The sequence below is a fragment of the Schistocerca cancellata genome, chromosome 6 (genome assembly GCF_023864275.1).
Source record: "Schistocerca cancellata isolate TAMUIC-IGC-003103 chromosome 6, iqSchCanc2.1, whole genome shotgun sequence".
NCBI lineage: Eukaryota > Metazoa > Arthropoda > Insecta > Orthoptera > Acrididae > Schistocerca > Schistocerca cancellata.
This window is the reverse complement of record NC_064631.1, coordinates 261,973,316-261,990,539: the sequence shown is the minus strand read 5'-3', so window position 1 is coordinate 261,990,539 and position 17,224 is coordinate 261,973,316. Positions and strand designations below refer to the sequence as shown.

The 17,224-nt window shown below is 36.0% G+C and overlaps 1 protein-coding gene across 1 annotated transcript in view; it reads right to left on the bottom strand.

The window, feature by feature from the left end:
* The window catches only part of LOC126191434 (39S ribosomal protein L15, mitochondrial), a 50,401-nt gene extending 38,469 nt beyond the window's left edge, over positions 1 to 11,932 (bottom strand). Inside the window, exons 1-2 of the mRNA XM_049932310.1 lie at positions 11,754 to 11,932; positions 8,631 to 8,785 (exon numbers count right to left, since the gene is read on the bottom strand). Coding sequence (XP_049788267.1) covers positions 8,631 to 8,785; positions 11,754 to 11,855 — 257 coding nt within the window. The 5' untranslated portion in view covers positions 11,856 to 11,932. The remainder of the gene's footprint in view (positions 1 to 8,630; positions 8,786 to 11,753) is intronic.
* Between the last annotated feature and the right edge of the window lie 5,292 nt (positions 11,933 to 17,224).

The following is a 17,224-nucleotide window of genomic DNA, read 5'->3' as shown; positions in this document are numbered from 1 at the left end:
CTTTTACATTATTCTGTCTAATTAGGCTGGTGTCCGTATAACTATTTCAGTTAACAGTAATTGGTTACCGTTACTTTTTTCAAAATTATTTTTTTTCTGTTAACTACCTACAGCTATTCTTAAGAAATTAAGGTTTGATACCAATTTTCCGTTAGGCAAACTCAGTCAATTGTCTAAACTCCTCTCAGAGGGTAACATTTACTGCAAGTTTAGGCCATATTTGGCAAATTTAGTACTGCAGTAGTGTTATATGTGTCTGCCTTGTGACAGAAATAAACATTGTCGTCACTGGGTTATTAATACATTTTCCACTCAGACAACTGGAATAAATATTACATTGGTAACTTGAGAATTATTTAAAATTCTTAGTAAGGTGATGCTGAAATTTAAGGTAACTGTGATTGCAGAAGGATTTGAATTCGTTTGTGAGCTCAAAAGAACTGAAGAGGCAAGGTGTCTCAAGAGAAAAAAATGCAGTGAAGAGTTAGATTCAAAGCCATACCTTTCCATCCATTGTCATTTACAATTCCTATTTCTCCCAACAGCTAAGGTTTTGAAATGGGGGGGGGGGGGGGGGGTTATGTGAAGACAGTGGTAGTAGTTCATTTAATTTCCTCTCCTCTTACATCAGACTAGGGTTTTACACAACACAGTATTTTTTTAAATAATAGGAACCTAAGAAGTGTCAACAACTGTAACATGATAAGCAATAAAAAATAGTATTAACAGGATCAAAAATGATTTGATTGTATGTATAGAAAGTGAGAATACATAGTACGAAAAAAATACAAGGCCATCTTATATTCACAGGTTTAACTACTGCTGCCCAGGTTAATATTTTTGTGTTGTTTAATGGTGTATATAGGGTCGTCTTCCACTTACAAATGAAACTTTGGCTATCGAGGTCACATACAGATTCAGAAATGCAGGGCTGGCCAAACAATACAGGTTCAAGACTTCCCGATACACCAAAGCGCTTGATACAGTACTGACACTGCTCGAACAATTAGGTGACATTTGAGCCACATGAGAAGCTATAAATTAGCCATGTTTTGTTTAAAATTTGACGATTTTGCGAAACGGGAGGAAATAGCACTAAATTCTATCATCTTACAAACTCTTGTTGTATCTGAACAGGTTTGCAATAAAAGTGCTCGTACTTATGTGGATACCGTGTACAAATATTAATGTTGTTTTTTAAGTAAAGGTAACATTCAAAAGCCAAAATGTCATCTTTCAAAAAACATTACTATATTCTGAACCCATATCAATATTTTATCTGTGGAAGACTAATGATTTACCAAGTGGTTTGCAAATTAGAAATTCAGACACTGTTAATACATTGGAATACCTGGTACATATGCTACCAGCTTTTAATCAGCTTTAGAATATGATGGTAACACTAAGGTGAAAAACAAATGAAAATTAACCTGAATGAAATGCCTAACAAACAAAATAAATCATATTAAACTGTCATTGTTATCAACAAGAATAAACTACAGCACCAAGACCCACAGGCGCTGACTCCGAGAACTGTTCACAGCTGTAACATTGACAATCCAGTAAGGGAAGATCATTTCAGAAGTCTTGGTTGATCAAATATATGTGGCTAGAATATGAAGCATCTACTGAAAAAGTTTTTTTGCAAAACCTGCAAAGAGGCAAATGCTAAAAATCTATTACAATTTTCTTATTTAAAAAACAGTTAGATAGTGATATAAAGAAAGGCCGTTTAGCTCTTGAGGCCATTTTTACTACTGTGCAATTTCTATGCCGACAAGGACTAGCAATTAGAAGGCACTTAGATGTAAAATCAAATTTCTTTATGTTGTTGGAGCACCGAAAGAATGACATACTCGAGTTTAAAGACTGGTTAGGGCATTCGGGGTATAAGTGGACATCCCATGATATTCAAAATGAGATCATTGATCTACTAGGAGAGTGTGTTGAGAAAGGTATTGGCTTCAGTCAAGAAGACCGAACATTTTTCTATTATGGTTGACGAGACAAGTGATTCTTCGATTCACAAACAAGTGACATTTTGTATTCGTACTGTTGATGATTCCTTAATCATAAACAAAGACTTTATTGGCTAATACGAGACCCCCAACACTGAATCACAAACTCTGTTTAGTATTTTAAAAGACTTTTTGCTCGTCTTCATTTGTCAATGAATAACTTAAGAGGACAGTGCTATGATGGTTCCTCTAATATGAGAGGCAAGTTCAAAGGACGAAAAAAAGTTAGTTTTGGATATACAACCAAAAGCATGTTATGTGCACTACACTGCTCACAGTTTAGACTTGGCAGTTGTAGACAGTCTCCACCATCTTACGTCTATGAGGAATATTATGGTTTTAGCCAAGGACTTAATAATCACCGTAAGTGTCTCAATCAAAATGATGGGACTTATCAGAAGCATACGCTGTGAGAGCACCAACAACCAAGCTAGTCTACGACCCCTTTGCCCGACTCGATGGACTATGCGAACTTCTAGCATCTTGAGAATAGTGAAAAACTTTGAAGAACTAGAGTTTTTTTAAACATTTTCGGACAAAACAGAGGCAGGTTACAAATGTGCAGGCTACCTTGAGTCAATGTTATAATTCAAGACTTTATTTCTTTTCACATCTTTATTGCCATGTAATGAACCCAGTAGAGGATGTCAATGAAACAATTCAATGCCCTCATCTAAGTGTTGCTGATATGGAAAAAATATATGAGGGCTTGATTTGTATACTGAATGGAAGACATGATAGTTCTGAACACTTTTGGGAACTGTGTTTACAAGAAAAACCTTCACAAGTTGATGATCCTTTGCTTCCTCGGAATTGAAGTATACCAAAGAAGTATGAAAACAACGAAGCCAGCTCACCGCACACTTTCAAAACCCCAAAGGAATAGTACAAAGTTATTTACATTGAAGTTTGTGAAACGGTGCAATCTTGCATTACTGAGCAGTTCGCTTCAACTGGACTCACACAGGTCATTGCAGTAGAATAAGAGTGCTTGTTTTTAGTAAACAGCGGTGAAACAAATTTGGGAAAAAAAAAAATCAACTGAGTTATTCAAAAATGACCTAGACATTGAGAGACTGCACTTACACTTTAATATATTAGCTAATATCACTAATAATAAACAACTCGTCTTAAAAAACATGTGTGATGTAAGAAAGTACATTACACAAGAGCCTGCAGCTGGAGAAATGTTATGTGAAGTAGTGAAGTGCATTAAGCTTCTCCAAGTGGTTCCAATCATGACAGCAACAGCTGAACGGTCATTTAGCGCCCTTAGGTGTCTGAAGTCATATCTCTGATCAACAATGGAACAGAAGCGACTGAACAACTTGGCTGTTCTTCATGCCCACCAAGATGTTTCGGATGAATTGGATATCCGACCAGTCATCAACGACTTCATATTCAGTAATCCAGTCAGACAGTCGACATTTGCACATTTAAAGACGCTATAGACCTAATAATGTAATTTAGAGAAATATTAAAAATCTTTATAAAATAATTAAACACATACATAATGTTAAATTTTCAGTTTCAAAATATTAGTACTGTCAGTTATTTTCAAATATTTAAATATTTTTAGGGTGTAAGACCCAATTAAAATCTGCTATTTACATACTTTTTTACTGAAAGTATTAGGCATACTGTATTAACTGTATTAACTGTATTAAGGCATTAACTTTGAGATATTGTTTTTATTTAATGAACCCTGAGCCTTATTCAAAGTAAACTTAAATTCGCTATTAATCAAAGTGCTATTACTGTGCGACAGCAATGTTTTATGTTTTAATCTTTTAATGATCGTTTAGGATTTATTTAAATATAATTTTAGTCTTTTCAGAGCTTTACATTCACCCTCTGTAATAGTCTATAAGCATGATTATTACTGTAAATTAAATTAGCTTTTCACGAAAATACCGTGCGTGTTTATGTTCTGTTTCTTTTCCAAAACCAAAAAATGTGTCAGGTCTGTAGAGTTTCCCGGAGTGTCGAGTTATCAAGAATCCAGTTTTTGGGGTTCTAATGTTGATCATATGACTAAAATGCTTTAAAAAACTTTAAAACTCACTATTTTTTCATCTAAAATTTAGAAAATTTCTCAGGGCAAGACCCCAGTATTGGCCCTGCCAATATTTTTTTATAAGTCGGCACCCCTGCCATGGCCCGTCATAGAGTATACCAACAGATGTCAGAAGATTGCAGGACGAGCAAAAGTTCGAAAATTGGACTGAATCGCAACTGCATTCTTTTATTTATATATTAGTTGCTGTTGTCAACCATTTCCTTTAATTTATTTTATTTCTCTTTGTATTATTAAAATGAAGATAATCAATAGTCTGCTAAACACACTGAGATCCCACAGATTGGCAGTAGCTGCAAGTGGCTCAGTCTTTCAATTTCTACAGAAAAATACCAATAAAAAGTAGAGAACAGCTTTTAACAATGGAAGCATGGTGAGCTTGGACAGGACATTCTATTTGTTTTGTGCTTTGTTCTAGATGGGTGTGTGAAGACTGGGAAAAGAAAATTTACTTTCTCTGAAACTCTGAGAGTAAAGTTTCCTTTCTTGAAACACAATAAATGTCTACGAATGCAGAATGTACTTCATGTCATTCAGTTTTCTCCAATGAACAAGGAGAGCATGCTGAAATAACAACACATTCAGAAAAAACATCACTTGGTGGCAGTTTTCGCGAGAACTTCCAGTACCATTACTTCCTTTGTAAGTATGAAATGAATACAAACAGAGCAAGGTAAACACATAACTACTGAAGAGGGGCTGACTGTTTCAAACTGCAAAACACAACTACTTATTCTGTTCAATGTGCTGCACAGCTCTTATTATCAGAGAATTTTCTGAGAAGAAAGTCATACATTCCAGGACAAAGTACAAGTCAATTTTACTGGATGCTTTATTGCGATATGCAATGCATGAAGTGCAATCAGCACTTAAAGAAGCTAAGTATATATCTGTGATGGCTGATGTGTCAGATCACAAAAGTTTACAACTAGCCCCAATTGTAGTCACATATTTCACCCCTACAGAAGATATTCAGCACAAAATAATCGATTTCCAGAACATTGGTGGAGAAACAATAGAATTATTAGCTATTTATGTCCTGGGCTTCTTAAGAAAGCATAATGTAATTGAGAAGATTGATGCATTTTGTGTAGATAACTGTAACACTAATTTTGGTGGGTACAAGAGGGCTGGGACAAACACTGTTTATTCCAAACTGAACAGTATGTTCAAAAAATGGCTCTGAGCACTATGAGACTTAACATCTATGGTCATCAGTCCCCTAGAACTTAGAACTACTTAAACCTAATTAACCTAAGGACATCACACAACACCCAGTCATCACAAGGCAGAGAAAATCCCTGGCCCCGCCGGGAACCGAACCCGGGAACCTGGGCGCGGGAAGCGAGAATGCTACCGCACGATCGAACAATATGTTCAAAATGAACATTCAAGGCATTTGTAGTATAGACCATTTGGTACACAATGGTGTACAAACAACTGCAGACATTATTCCTATCAATATATTAACTGTAGTAGCTAAAATATTTAATATTCTCATATTTATACTGTGAATATGGAAGCACTGAAATCATTTTGTGATTTGTTTGCTACTAAATACAAGCAGGTTCTGGGAAATAAAAAAAAACTAGATGGTTGTCATTTCTGCAAGGAGTTACAACACTTACTGATAGTTATGAACCTCTGATATCTTGTTTCATGTCTCAGGACAAGTGTCCTCCATTGCTGTCAGTTTTATGGGAACCCACAGTCATTTTTTTGGCTTCATTTCATGCGAAGCCAACTTAAAATGTTTTAAAATTCAATCCAAAAGTTGCAAATAACCAAAATTTCTGCTACTGAATCATCTGAGGAACTAGAAGAAATGCAGTAAGTTACAAAATAAGCTGTTTCTTCAGTGTTACTTTAGATAATGGTGGTGTTTTCACTCAATTAACTATTACAAATTTATTTTATGACACTTTTGTTAGCTATTTTAGAAAAATGAATTTCTCCACATAAGCCTCCGAAATCATTTCATTGTATAACATTGAAAAATTCTGTATCCTGGAATGGGGTCTTAAAAAGTCTGAAAAATTCTTTACGACTATATATTCTGGTGAATGAAAATGAATAATTTGATAAATTAAAACTGTTCGAGAAAAACTGAAGAATGGGGGAAAAATAATGTGGATGCTGATAAGAGATGACTTCACGTATTCCACATACTTACAAATGAAGGTATTTCATGTATAAATATAGAGGTGCTTATGAGTTTTACTCTTGCAAAACAGGTACAAATGCTGTTGTGGAGAGTGTCTTTTCAATTGTTAATTCCCTTTTGATTGAGGAAAAAATTGTCCTACTACAGAAACTATTGAAGCAACTGCAAGTGTCAAGTATTGTTTTTCAATACATTAGTCTAAGGAATTCTACAACCGCCTATTAAGCACTCCAAAACTCTTCCAAGATACCAGATCTTTTGATAAGGACGAAGTTAATAGTGATGCTCTGCATTCAGAAGCCCCCAAGTTCATGTTCTGATGTCTATAACACTGTGTGTGTGTGTGTGTGTGTGTGTGTGTGTGTGTGTGTGTGTGTGTGTGTGTGTGTGTGTGTTTTTTTTTTTTTTTTTTTTTTTTTTAATTCTGGCAGAATTCTTGGAAAAAATTGACACATTAGAATATGATTCAGTGTCATGTATGTTTTCAAGTATGTTATTAAAATAAATTATCTGCATGTGTAAATGTTAGTTTTCATTTGTCTTATTAAAGCAGCACTGACTTCTACAAAGTATATTTTATTTGTACGTAGTGTCCTGTTTTGTCCCATTTTTCCCATTTCTGTTTATCAGTAATGTCTCCTTTTTTAAATAAAAAATCTGGCCACCCTACAACAGTGAAAGATACAAAATGTATTTCTAGGTGAACAAAAGTGATTTTTTTATGGCATAGCGAATTCTTACAGAAGGGAAATTTGGGTCGACTGCACACGCTAATAGTGATGGAAAATGAGAAAGGTCTGATAGGAAAGGCGGATGAAAAGGGACAATTGAGTGTGTGAAGAGACGAAGGTAGACATTATTGTTGCTTCAAGAGTGGCATTCCTGCTATCGAAAAGGACTTTGACAAAGTAGCTAAATGATGGTAGCTAAAGAAACGATTTTGCTCTGATGGGAACAAGTGTTTCTGCTATGTTCTTCAAACAAGAGAATTAAGGTCAAGGAGAGGTGTGTGTGAGAGCGTACACTAATAAGGCAGTTAAGAAGATAGGGTATGGAAATCTCTGCATTTGTCTGCACATATCGAGGATAGCTGCACATAAGTTAGTGAAATATGAGCAAAGAGTCGAATGTCATAGATATATCAAATTCCGGCATTCATTACCAGTTCCAGGTGTCGTGAACTTTCCTAGCAAACAACTTTCAGGATAACATCACTGTAGTCAACAATCTTAAGAATCAGTATTTATGCAAGTTTCTTTTCCAGGTCAAAACGGAAGAGCTTTTTACATTTTTGTAGGGCATAGAAAGACACTGGTGCCTTCTTGAAAATAATTTGTAATAGAAATCGAAACAAAACTAAGTTACTGCAGTATTCACAAAATAAATTTAAAAAATTATATTCCTTGCTCATCAACTTCTTACATGCACAGAAATTTTCAGTGTCATTGGATAACAGGAACTGGAGTAATTATTGATAAAAAATTAACTACAAAAACACGCTTGCAAACATGAGAAGTTAACAGAATCTTATCAAATCACGATGGGTTGCAATGACATTTCATCAAATGAAACAAAGGCTCAGACCCAAACAGTTAAAAAAATCAATGTCAATTTCAGGTGACTGCAGGACAGTTGTTTCAATGAGGTCATAGCATGTCTGTATCCAAATAAGTTTGCTCTCTCGCCCTTAGGACTTCTGTGGACAGATGTTCAATATGACTCAAATTTTTATGGGTCGATACTCTATGAAACAGTACACTTAGGAGATGGACAGACTTTTTGAATATTCTGTCAACAGCTTTGACTAGTGGCATAATGTCACATTTTGGTACATATGTTCACTGTTTCATTGTTAGCTGGTGTAGGTAATGATCGTGAAAGCAAAAGAACCTAGTTGTGGACAGACTGATCTGTAGATTAGCCCAATGTCTCTGTATAGTGAAAGGTAACAGTTTGGTTGAGTTGGCGATGTCAATGAATGTGAAAGTAAAAAAGCTGGTTGTGATGATGGAGTGACCTGTATCTTGGCCTGTTTGAAAAAATTGCCACTTATGTCATGTTATAGCCACCATGTTGTTTACATTGTTTGTCGTCACCTTTCCTATGCCACTGGTCAAAGCCAATGACTTATCAAACATTCTTCTTTATCCCCTAAAGTTGATGTTTTACATTACAAAAATGATTGCAACAAACCATAAATCAGTCACAAAATGCATACTATGGCATGAGCAAATTAATCAATGTGACACATCAGCTAAAAGTGGAATCTAAATTAAAACTAACTCTGGTGCACTCAAGACAATTTAAATTGCTCAAAAGTGTGCAGAAAATTATGTGCCATATTACAGTTTTTTACTTCATCTATACTTACTGATGCCCCTTGTAATAAGGCTCATAGCCAAATCGCAGGTAAAAAGGGTTGTTACCAGTTTCATAGCCCAGTCGCATAAAATTCTGTCTCTGACCAGAGCCTTTGTTTCCAGCTCCATGTTTATCTCCTCCATGTTGTGCCCTGCCTCTCTTGGTCTGAAAACATAAAACACACTAGCAGTGACATTTACCCCTCTAAACAAACCCAATGTTTTATGTGTATGTCTCTGTCAGTAACAGTATTCGAAAAAAGTACTGAATAAGTGAAGCTAACATGTACCATGGTAAGGAGTCTACACAATAAGATGTACCTCTTAGGCTATTATGATTCATTTTTCACCACAGGTCATTATCAAGTAATACACTGTTAACAGAGAGGTACAAATCATACAAACTGTATGGTGCAAAAAACAGACATAAAATAACTAGGTAAAGACTACAGTCATCCAGAGTAAATAATAGGTGATGGTGAAATTCTCTGACAAGGTCCCAAAAATCAAAGACTGTATGAGCAGAATATAATATTTACTTCAGTGTCAATACCATGTAACTGATGTTACACAAATTAATTAATTCATTGTACAATCACTTGACTGAAATACTTGTGTGTGCACTTTTCAATCACATTATAAGAATAAATGACTATCTTACCAGTCCGCATTAAAATAAAGAAAATATCTCTCGTATGACTCAATCTGTAGCGTGATGTGTCTGGTTTGACACTTCCCAGCAGGTTCAAAATCTGTTCTGAACTGGGAATCAAACATTTACCTTGTCTTCCAAAGACAATACTCATACTGACTGATGAATCCAGGTCTCAATCACAACCATCTTCACAACTTAAATTCTACCGATTATACTTCTCACTGAACAAGGTGGTGCAGTGGTTTGCACACTGGACTTGGGTTCCGGAGGACAATGATTCAAGCCCGTGTCCAGCCATCCTGATTTAGGTTTTCCATGATTTACCTAAATCGCTTCAAGCAAATGCCAGGATGGTTCCTTAGAAAGGGCATGGGTGACTTCCTTGGCCATCCTTCCCTAATGTGATGGAACCGATGACCTTGCTGTTTGGTCTCGCCTGCCAAATCAAGCAACCAATCATTATCTTACTCCTACTTTCCAAACTTCACAGAAGCTAAACTTGCTTACACTGTGAGACTAGCATTCCTAGAAGAAACTATATCACCAAGAAATGTCTTAGTCACAGTGTAAGGGTTCAAGTCATGCTTGAATAGCTCAATCGGTACAGCATTGTCCACAAAAGGCTATGTTCCATGTTTGAGTCCCAAACCAGCACACAGTACGCATCTGACAGTCAATTTCAAAGGTAATATGGCATTTACTAGTGAAGTAGATTGATAAGGTATTTAAAGTATCTTGTAAACAGAAAAGGTAAGTGGGGACCTACATACAATTGGCAGAACTGGTCACGTTCTGATATTATTTGTACATCATACAAAAATGATTGTACATGTTAAGGAAAGGTATTAAAAGGCCCAGATACCAATACTGCACTATGTACACCATGACAAAATAATGCCAACAACAAAACTAAAAATGTATGGAATTAGGGAAACATGAGGCCAGGCAGTCAGATAAAGTACAAGATCCTAACAAAGTTGAAGAGAATAATTAAACTGAGACTGATTATTCACAAGTACCTACTGAATATTTTTAATAAGGTTCAATGGAAGAACTGAGGTGGTATATTGTTCTCCGGAAAGATTACTTGAGTGATAGGGCCATTTATTAGTCGTCATATATCACAAGCCTTAAATACAGAAATTTAGCCAGTTAGACCTAGAATGTTCTGTTATCGATACAACATATCTGACTGTGAAAAATCATAATAGTCTCTACGAAAAAAAATTAAATTTTACAGAATTTGTATTATAAGCAATAGAACTGAATTTCACCAAAATCCATCACCATTCCCAGGAGGGGATAAAATTAATTCAGCACTGTATGAAAAGTATGTTAATCATGTGCAAAACATTAACATGCATCAGTGAGTATGGTACAAAAACGCAAACATTTTTGGCCGTGCATACCAAAATATGATGAAAATCAATACCTCAAAACACACACACACACACACACACACACACACACACACACACACACACACACACAGAATATACAAGTAGGTACGTTTTTATGAGCATGGGGCAGGTGGTGAACTGTGGTCTTAGTGAATGAACCACCCTAGCATTTGCCTGAAATGGTTTATGAAAACCATGGCAAACCTAAATCAGGATGGTCAAACAGAACTAATCCCATCCTCCCCAATATGTCAGCATCTTACTACTGTCACTGCCACATTCGGCTCTGTTGTACAATGTTCTTGTGATAACACACCGTATGTACCTGATAACTTATAATGTAAAACAAACATACTAACGCATTTTTCAAATAGCAACTTTTGTTCACTTCTTATTTGAAACTTTTGGAAACATGCATCATCTTAACATATAACAAATGTAAGCAGGCTAAATCTGTAAATTGACTTTTACACTATTTTGAGACAAATCAAGCATATTATTCAGGCAAGTTGCCGATGCACAATTATGTGATAAGTTTTTCCAAAAGACAAGTTTTGCTGTATGGATCTAACTAAGCATGGTGAAAGTTATTCAGTGGGCGCCCCTTGATTTTTCGCAGTTTACGTGCGACGTATGTGCCTAACATGCACAAAAATATTCGTCAGGGATTTGTTTATTATTTATTACTGGATCTCCGAATTTACTTTACAGTTTTATTTTTAAAAAAGAACACGCGTAAAAAATGGTGTGCAAACATAGAAAATAGTCTAGGTTACAAAAAGTGGTCACATAAACCTTTATTTTTGATTTACATTGCCGCCTTCGCCAAGTCACAACCAATTTATCACCTCTCAATCTAATCCAGCGCTCGGAGAGCGCTGCGGGCGACTGTCACCACAGCCAAGAATTACGTGGAGTGGGGAGAGGGGGTTGGCACTGTCACACTACATTTCCTAAGGAAACTTATTTCAATTTATCTGTGAACGCTGTAATATTTCCGACGTTTATAGTAGATCGTGACACTACCATATACAAAATATTGTTGTGCATTATCTGGATATCAGTATAAAGCGTTTTACCTTCTTACGAGATCCTGGATTATTACGAATATTAGCTAGTGTCACCCGCGGGAGAGATCGTAGTAGCTCTGCTGCCTTACTTAGCTTTTCACCGGCTCCCATTTTTCCTGCTTTAATTCTCTATTTACAGAACATTCTGATTTCCAAAGTATTTCTTTCCACACATGCGGTTGCTTCCAAACAGTCATCTCTGATTTCGAGAAAGAACACCACCTATACTTGCCAGCGTAATGACGCTCACCACAGTCTAACATAAGAAGACCATTAGAATTTAGTGTTACAATACTTATTGCAACAATAATTCGTCCTCGTTTCAGTTATGAAGGTGATTAGTGGTTCTAGACAGTGTAACACTCCTTCTTGGTTACTTCTTCGTTTTATAAATTTTGTAATTTATCAAATTTCGATTTTAAGGCAACTTCAGAAATTATCAGTTACAAAGTCACAAATGAAAATTAGTTTTCCTACAAAGCCAGAATATTACTTGTACATGAAAAGCGTTTCATAATTGAAACTTCCTGGCAGATTAAAACTGCGTGCCCGACCGAAACTAGAACTCGGGACCTTTGCCTTTCGCGGGCAAGTGCTCTACCATCTGAGCTACCGAAGCACGACTCACGCCCGGTACTCACAGCTTTACTTCTGCCAGTATCTCGTCTCCTACCTTCCAAACTTTACAGAAGCTCTCCTGCAGGAGTCGAGATACTGGCAGAAGTAAAGCTGTGAGTACCGGGCGTGAGTCGTGCTTCGGTAGCTCAGATGGCTGGCTGGTTCAAATGGCTCTGAGCACTATGGGACTTAACATCTATGGTCATCAGTCCCCTAGAACTTAGAACTACTTAAACCTAACTAACCTAAGGACAGCACACAACACCCAGCCATCACGAGGCAGAGAAAATCCCTGACCCCGCCGGGAATCGAACCCGGGAACCCGGGCGTGGGAAGCGAGAACGCTACCGCACGACCACGAGATGCGGGCAGCTCAGATGGTACAGCACTTGCCCGCGAAAGGCAAAGGTCCCGAGTTCGAGTCTCGGTCGGGCACGCAGTTTTAATATGCCAGGAAGTTTCATATCAGCACACACTCCGCTGCAGAGTAAAAATCTCATCCTGTTTCATAATTCCTGTTACAGTCTTCTTGGGATGCTAGAGGAGAATTAGTAAATACAGTTTTAATAAAGGCCGAATCATGCAAACCGTCACATTAACCACAGAGGGTATTCACACTGGACGCCACGTAACGTCAACTCGAATGGTTATGGATTACTATCCGTGGTACAAAACATCGGAGTATAGTATCGGAACTGAGGAATCAACAATGACGAAGTTTTTTAATGGCCAAAGCAAATTTCATAATGGATATTCCTGTTCAATTTTGTATGGTAAATAACAGAGAAGTGAAACGACGTTTCAGAACATCGACATTTACTTGCCTGCGAAAATACATAGCCTACACACGAACACATCAAACAATATTTGTAACGGAATACATAGAGCCTTATTACCTGACCGTTACATTTTTTCCCACGTAACAAATAACATGATAAACATCTATATTTTTCTCCTTCGAAGGAGCTGAATTTTTCTGACAATAACACGTTATTTAATGAAAATTGCTTTATCGGTTTATGTTCTTATTTACAAAATGAAGGCATCAGCTATGTACTGTTACTGTAAAACCAAAATCAATTTCACTTTCAGATACCTGGCCTCGGTTATGAAAGAACACTTAAAGGCAAAAAATGTCCGTCATGGAAAATTTGCAATTTTTCACGAAAACAAATCAAAATGATAGAAATAAAGATTAAGAAACCTCAAAAGCACAAAATATACTACCATAACAAGAGTGAGAAATCTCCCATTTTAAAATACGCACTCAGCAGAAACAATGAGCTCTGCCCTGTGTGTTTTACAGGAGCCCAAGGTGTGGACAATTGTTTCGTGTAGTCGTCGTTGGCTACTCTTCTCGGTTACCAAAGTCGAGAATGAGATGCATAAGTGGAACAGCACAGTTTACCTCCTTCTTGTGAGCGTACTTGTTTTTCACAGCCATTGTTGTAGTTGTACGAAAATGGTATGTAATGTCATAATGACACAAGGAACTGACGATGGCACCCTCTTCCCATTTTTTGTGCGTACTGTGAAGCTGTAGATTAGAGAGCATTCCTGTTTTCAAACTTATTTTATATACAAACTGTACATTTCTGGGCACAAGCTCCTTGTCGAAAATTTATCTCCTGTGTCCCTCCACAACCTCTAGAAGCCCCTAATAAGATTTCTGGACAACTCTATATATATAGCGAGACATATGGTATTAAGAGGACATTGACGTTCAAGGTTAATAATTTGCTGTGAGGATAGTGATAGGTGGCAGATTTTGATTAGCCAGACTTAGTTCAGTGATGGCAGTATAAGCCACGCACAATGAAAATCAAAACTTCATCATCAATGTTCTGATCTCTGCTTATTGTGTGCATTTATTACATGCAGTCACTGCTGTTGAGATATGAATAAGCAGCGTAGCACTAACTTCTCACACAGTGATCACCACTTTTCATTGTTAATAACTTCTTTGTAAGACTGTGTAAACATGACAGTATTGCACACTAGCAATAGAAGGAACAAGGTTATGCTGTTACAAATAAACTAGGAAACTTGGCAATGCTTTGCAATTGCTGAATATGTGTGCAAATTGGATCTACATTCTAATCTCCTTCTGCCCCCACTCTCTCTCTGTCCATCTCCTCCTCCTCAGTTTCTTTGACCATCTCCACCTCCTCCTCCTCCCTCTCTCTGTCTAGCAAAACCTCCCCATTTCTCTTCCCATCTACTTCCCCCCTCTCTCTCCATCTCCTTCTCCCCCTCTCTCTGTCAATCTCCTCCTACTCCTCCTTGTGTCCATTTGCTTGTCTCACACTGTCCATTTCCCCTGACCCACTACCTGTTCGTGAGCTTAGTTTATTATTATTGCAAATTCAAATTCTGTAAGAGTACTCTAATCACAATACAATAAGTCCTAACTATAAATTTCATGTTTTCTATAAAGAGTAGCTGCGAGGAAAACAACAAAACAAGTGTGGGTACAATTTTTCTTTAAAAATATATCTAGTGAGGAAGAATATATATGGGTGCAAGAGTTTATCTAATGGCTAAAGTGCCCTGCTCTAATAGTATCTTTCTTGCAGTCAGATTAACAGAAAAGATATTTCATAATAACACTTTCCCTATATATATTACATTTATTAGAGTATCATATAAAAATTTGAAGTACATCAGTGAAGAACTTTTCGAAATTTTCAGTAACTACTATCCATTTTATGTATTACATATATATTTATACAATATGACCAGTTCTTAAATATATAGCCTATATCCAACGAACGTTTATTATTGTATTGTGCAAAATTTTTAAGTGACCTACTCAAGAATTTTACAAGACTTTTGGTACCAAAGCTTCCCTTTAGATATTTAATATATATTTATATATATTACAAAATTATACCTATGTCCATAAAATGTTCATAAGAGTATAGTATAAAAATTTGAATTAAATCGATCAAGGAGTTTCCGAGATTTTTGGTAACAACTCTTCCCCTTTATATATTATATAAATATATTTATATACATCATACATAAAAAAATATAGGTTAGGTCTGTCTCAATGATCATTAGACTATTGTGTAAAAATTTGAAGCCAATTCTTAAGAATTTCTCGAAATTTTTGGTAATAGTGTCTCATCTTTATGTATATGCTACATCTGTATCAATGTTCACTATAGCACCTTGTAAAATTCTGAAGCAAATGGTGAAGAACTTCTCCAGATTTTTGGTAACAATGTTTCCTCTTCATATATTACATATATATTTACATACTATATATCCTATGCCTGTCTAATTATTTACTGGTGTGTCATGTAAAAATGTTAAGGAAATTGTTAAGAACTATTCGAGATTTTTACTAACAACATTTCTCCTTTATAAATATCTTCTTCTTCTTCACATCATGTAATTGGGAAATTGCCTGTTATGGTACTTCAGTTCTTTCCTTATATCTTCATTTCTTATCTTATCTTGTACATCATTCCACTCTTCTCAGAAATCTGATTTCTTAAGCCTGTATTCTACTTTCTTGGCATCTTGTTGTTATCCATTCTTTAGTTTCATAAGTAAGGAAGTAAATTTAGTTAATCTTTGGCATGGTTATATTCATAAGCAGTGATGCATCTTAGGTATTTAAAATGTTTGACTTGATCCAATATTTCATTATTCAAGACTATTGGAGATCTTACTGGTAGTCTGTCCTGAAAGGCCATCACTTTAGTATTATCTGTTGACAACGTTAGGTTGTAATTTGAGGCTACCTGCTGCAACTTATAGACTCCTATCTCCATTCTCTGTAATCAGAGTTAGGTCGTCTGCATATAAAATTACGTTTAGTCTAGTGACATGATCTAAAATACCTCCAGACTCTTACTAGCATTTATGACGTGAGATGGATAACCTCCCGCAGCCATGATATTCCATAGCATTTCTCTATTCACTTTATCGAATGCTTTCTCAAAATCCACGAAAGGAAGAAGGGTTTTCCTATTAAATTCTTGTCTCTTTTCTATAACTTCTTGCAGTATAAATAGTTGACCATCGTGTACTAAAACCTGATTATTCTTCAGATATTACCTTTTCCATGATATTTTTAGGTCTTGCATTCAGGATTTTGGCATGTAATTTATACATTGAATCCAGGAGGCTAGCACCTTGATAGTCACTACATTTATTTTTACTGTCCCTTTCTTGTACCTTCTTATTTCTCTAACACTGATTAGATGTGTGAAGATGTCTTAGATGTAGGTACAAAACTCCACAATTCGACAGTTACATATTAACACCATCTGAAAAAGTGGCTTTCCTGTTTTTTGTAGCTTTTAGATCTTCTGTCAGTTCTCACACATCAGTATCGTCCAGGTGTTTTGAATCTTCCACTTCAGTAACATCTGAATCAGAGCATTGTCATACCCAATTTTTATAAGTATACATTCATTTTCTACAGTATTATCGACACATTTATGATCATTTTCTTGCTTGTTGAGTGATTGTATTACTTTACAAGCGATAGTTTATCTTCCATGCAAATAATGGTCTATATTACTAATAAAGCATGAGAATGATGCTGCGTGCACTTTCAGAGCTAGATATTTCGTATTATTTCTCTTCCCTTTATATTCATTATAATTCTCATTACTGGGATTAGTGTAAGTCCTGAAAACTTCTTGTTTCTTTTTAATTGCTGTTTACATCTCTAGCGTCCAAATCGTTAGTGCTCTATGTTCCCTGTATTTATTTTTATTCCCCAGAAATTCGTTAACTGCGTTTGATATGGCTGTTTTTAAGTTTTTCCATTCTTCTCCTAAGTCTTCTAATGTTTCAAAATTTGCTAATGCTTTTGTCATCCACTTTTGATATGATCTCTTACG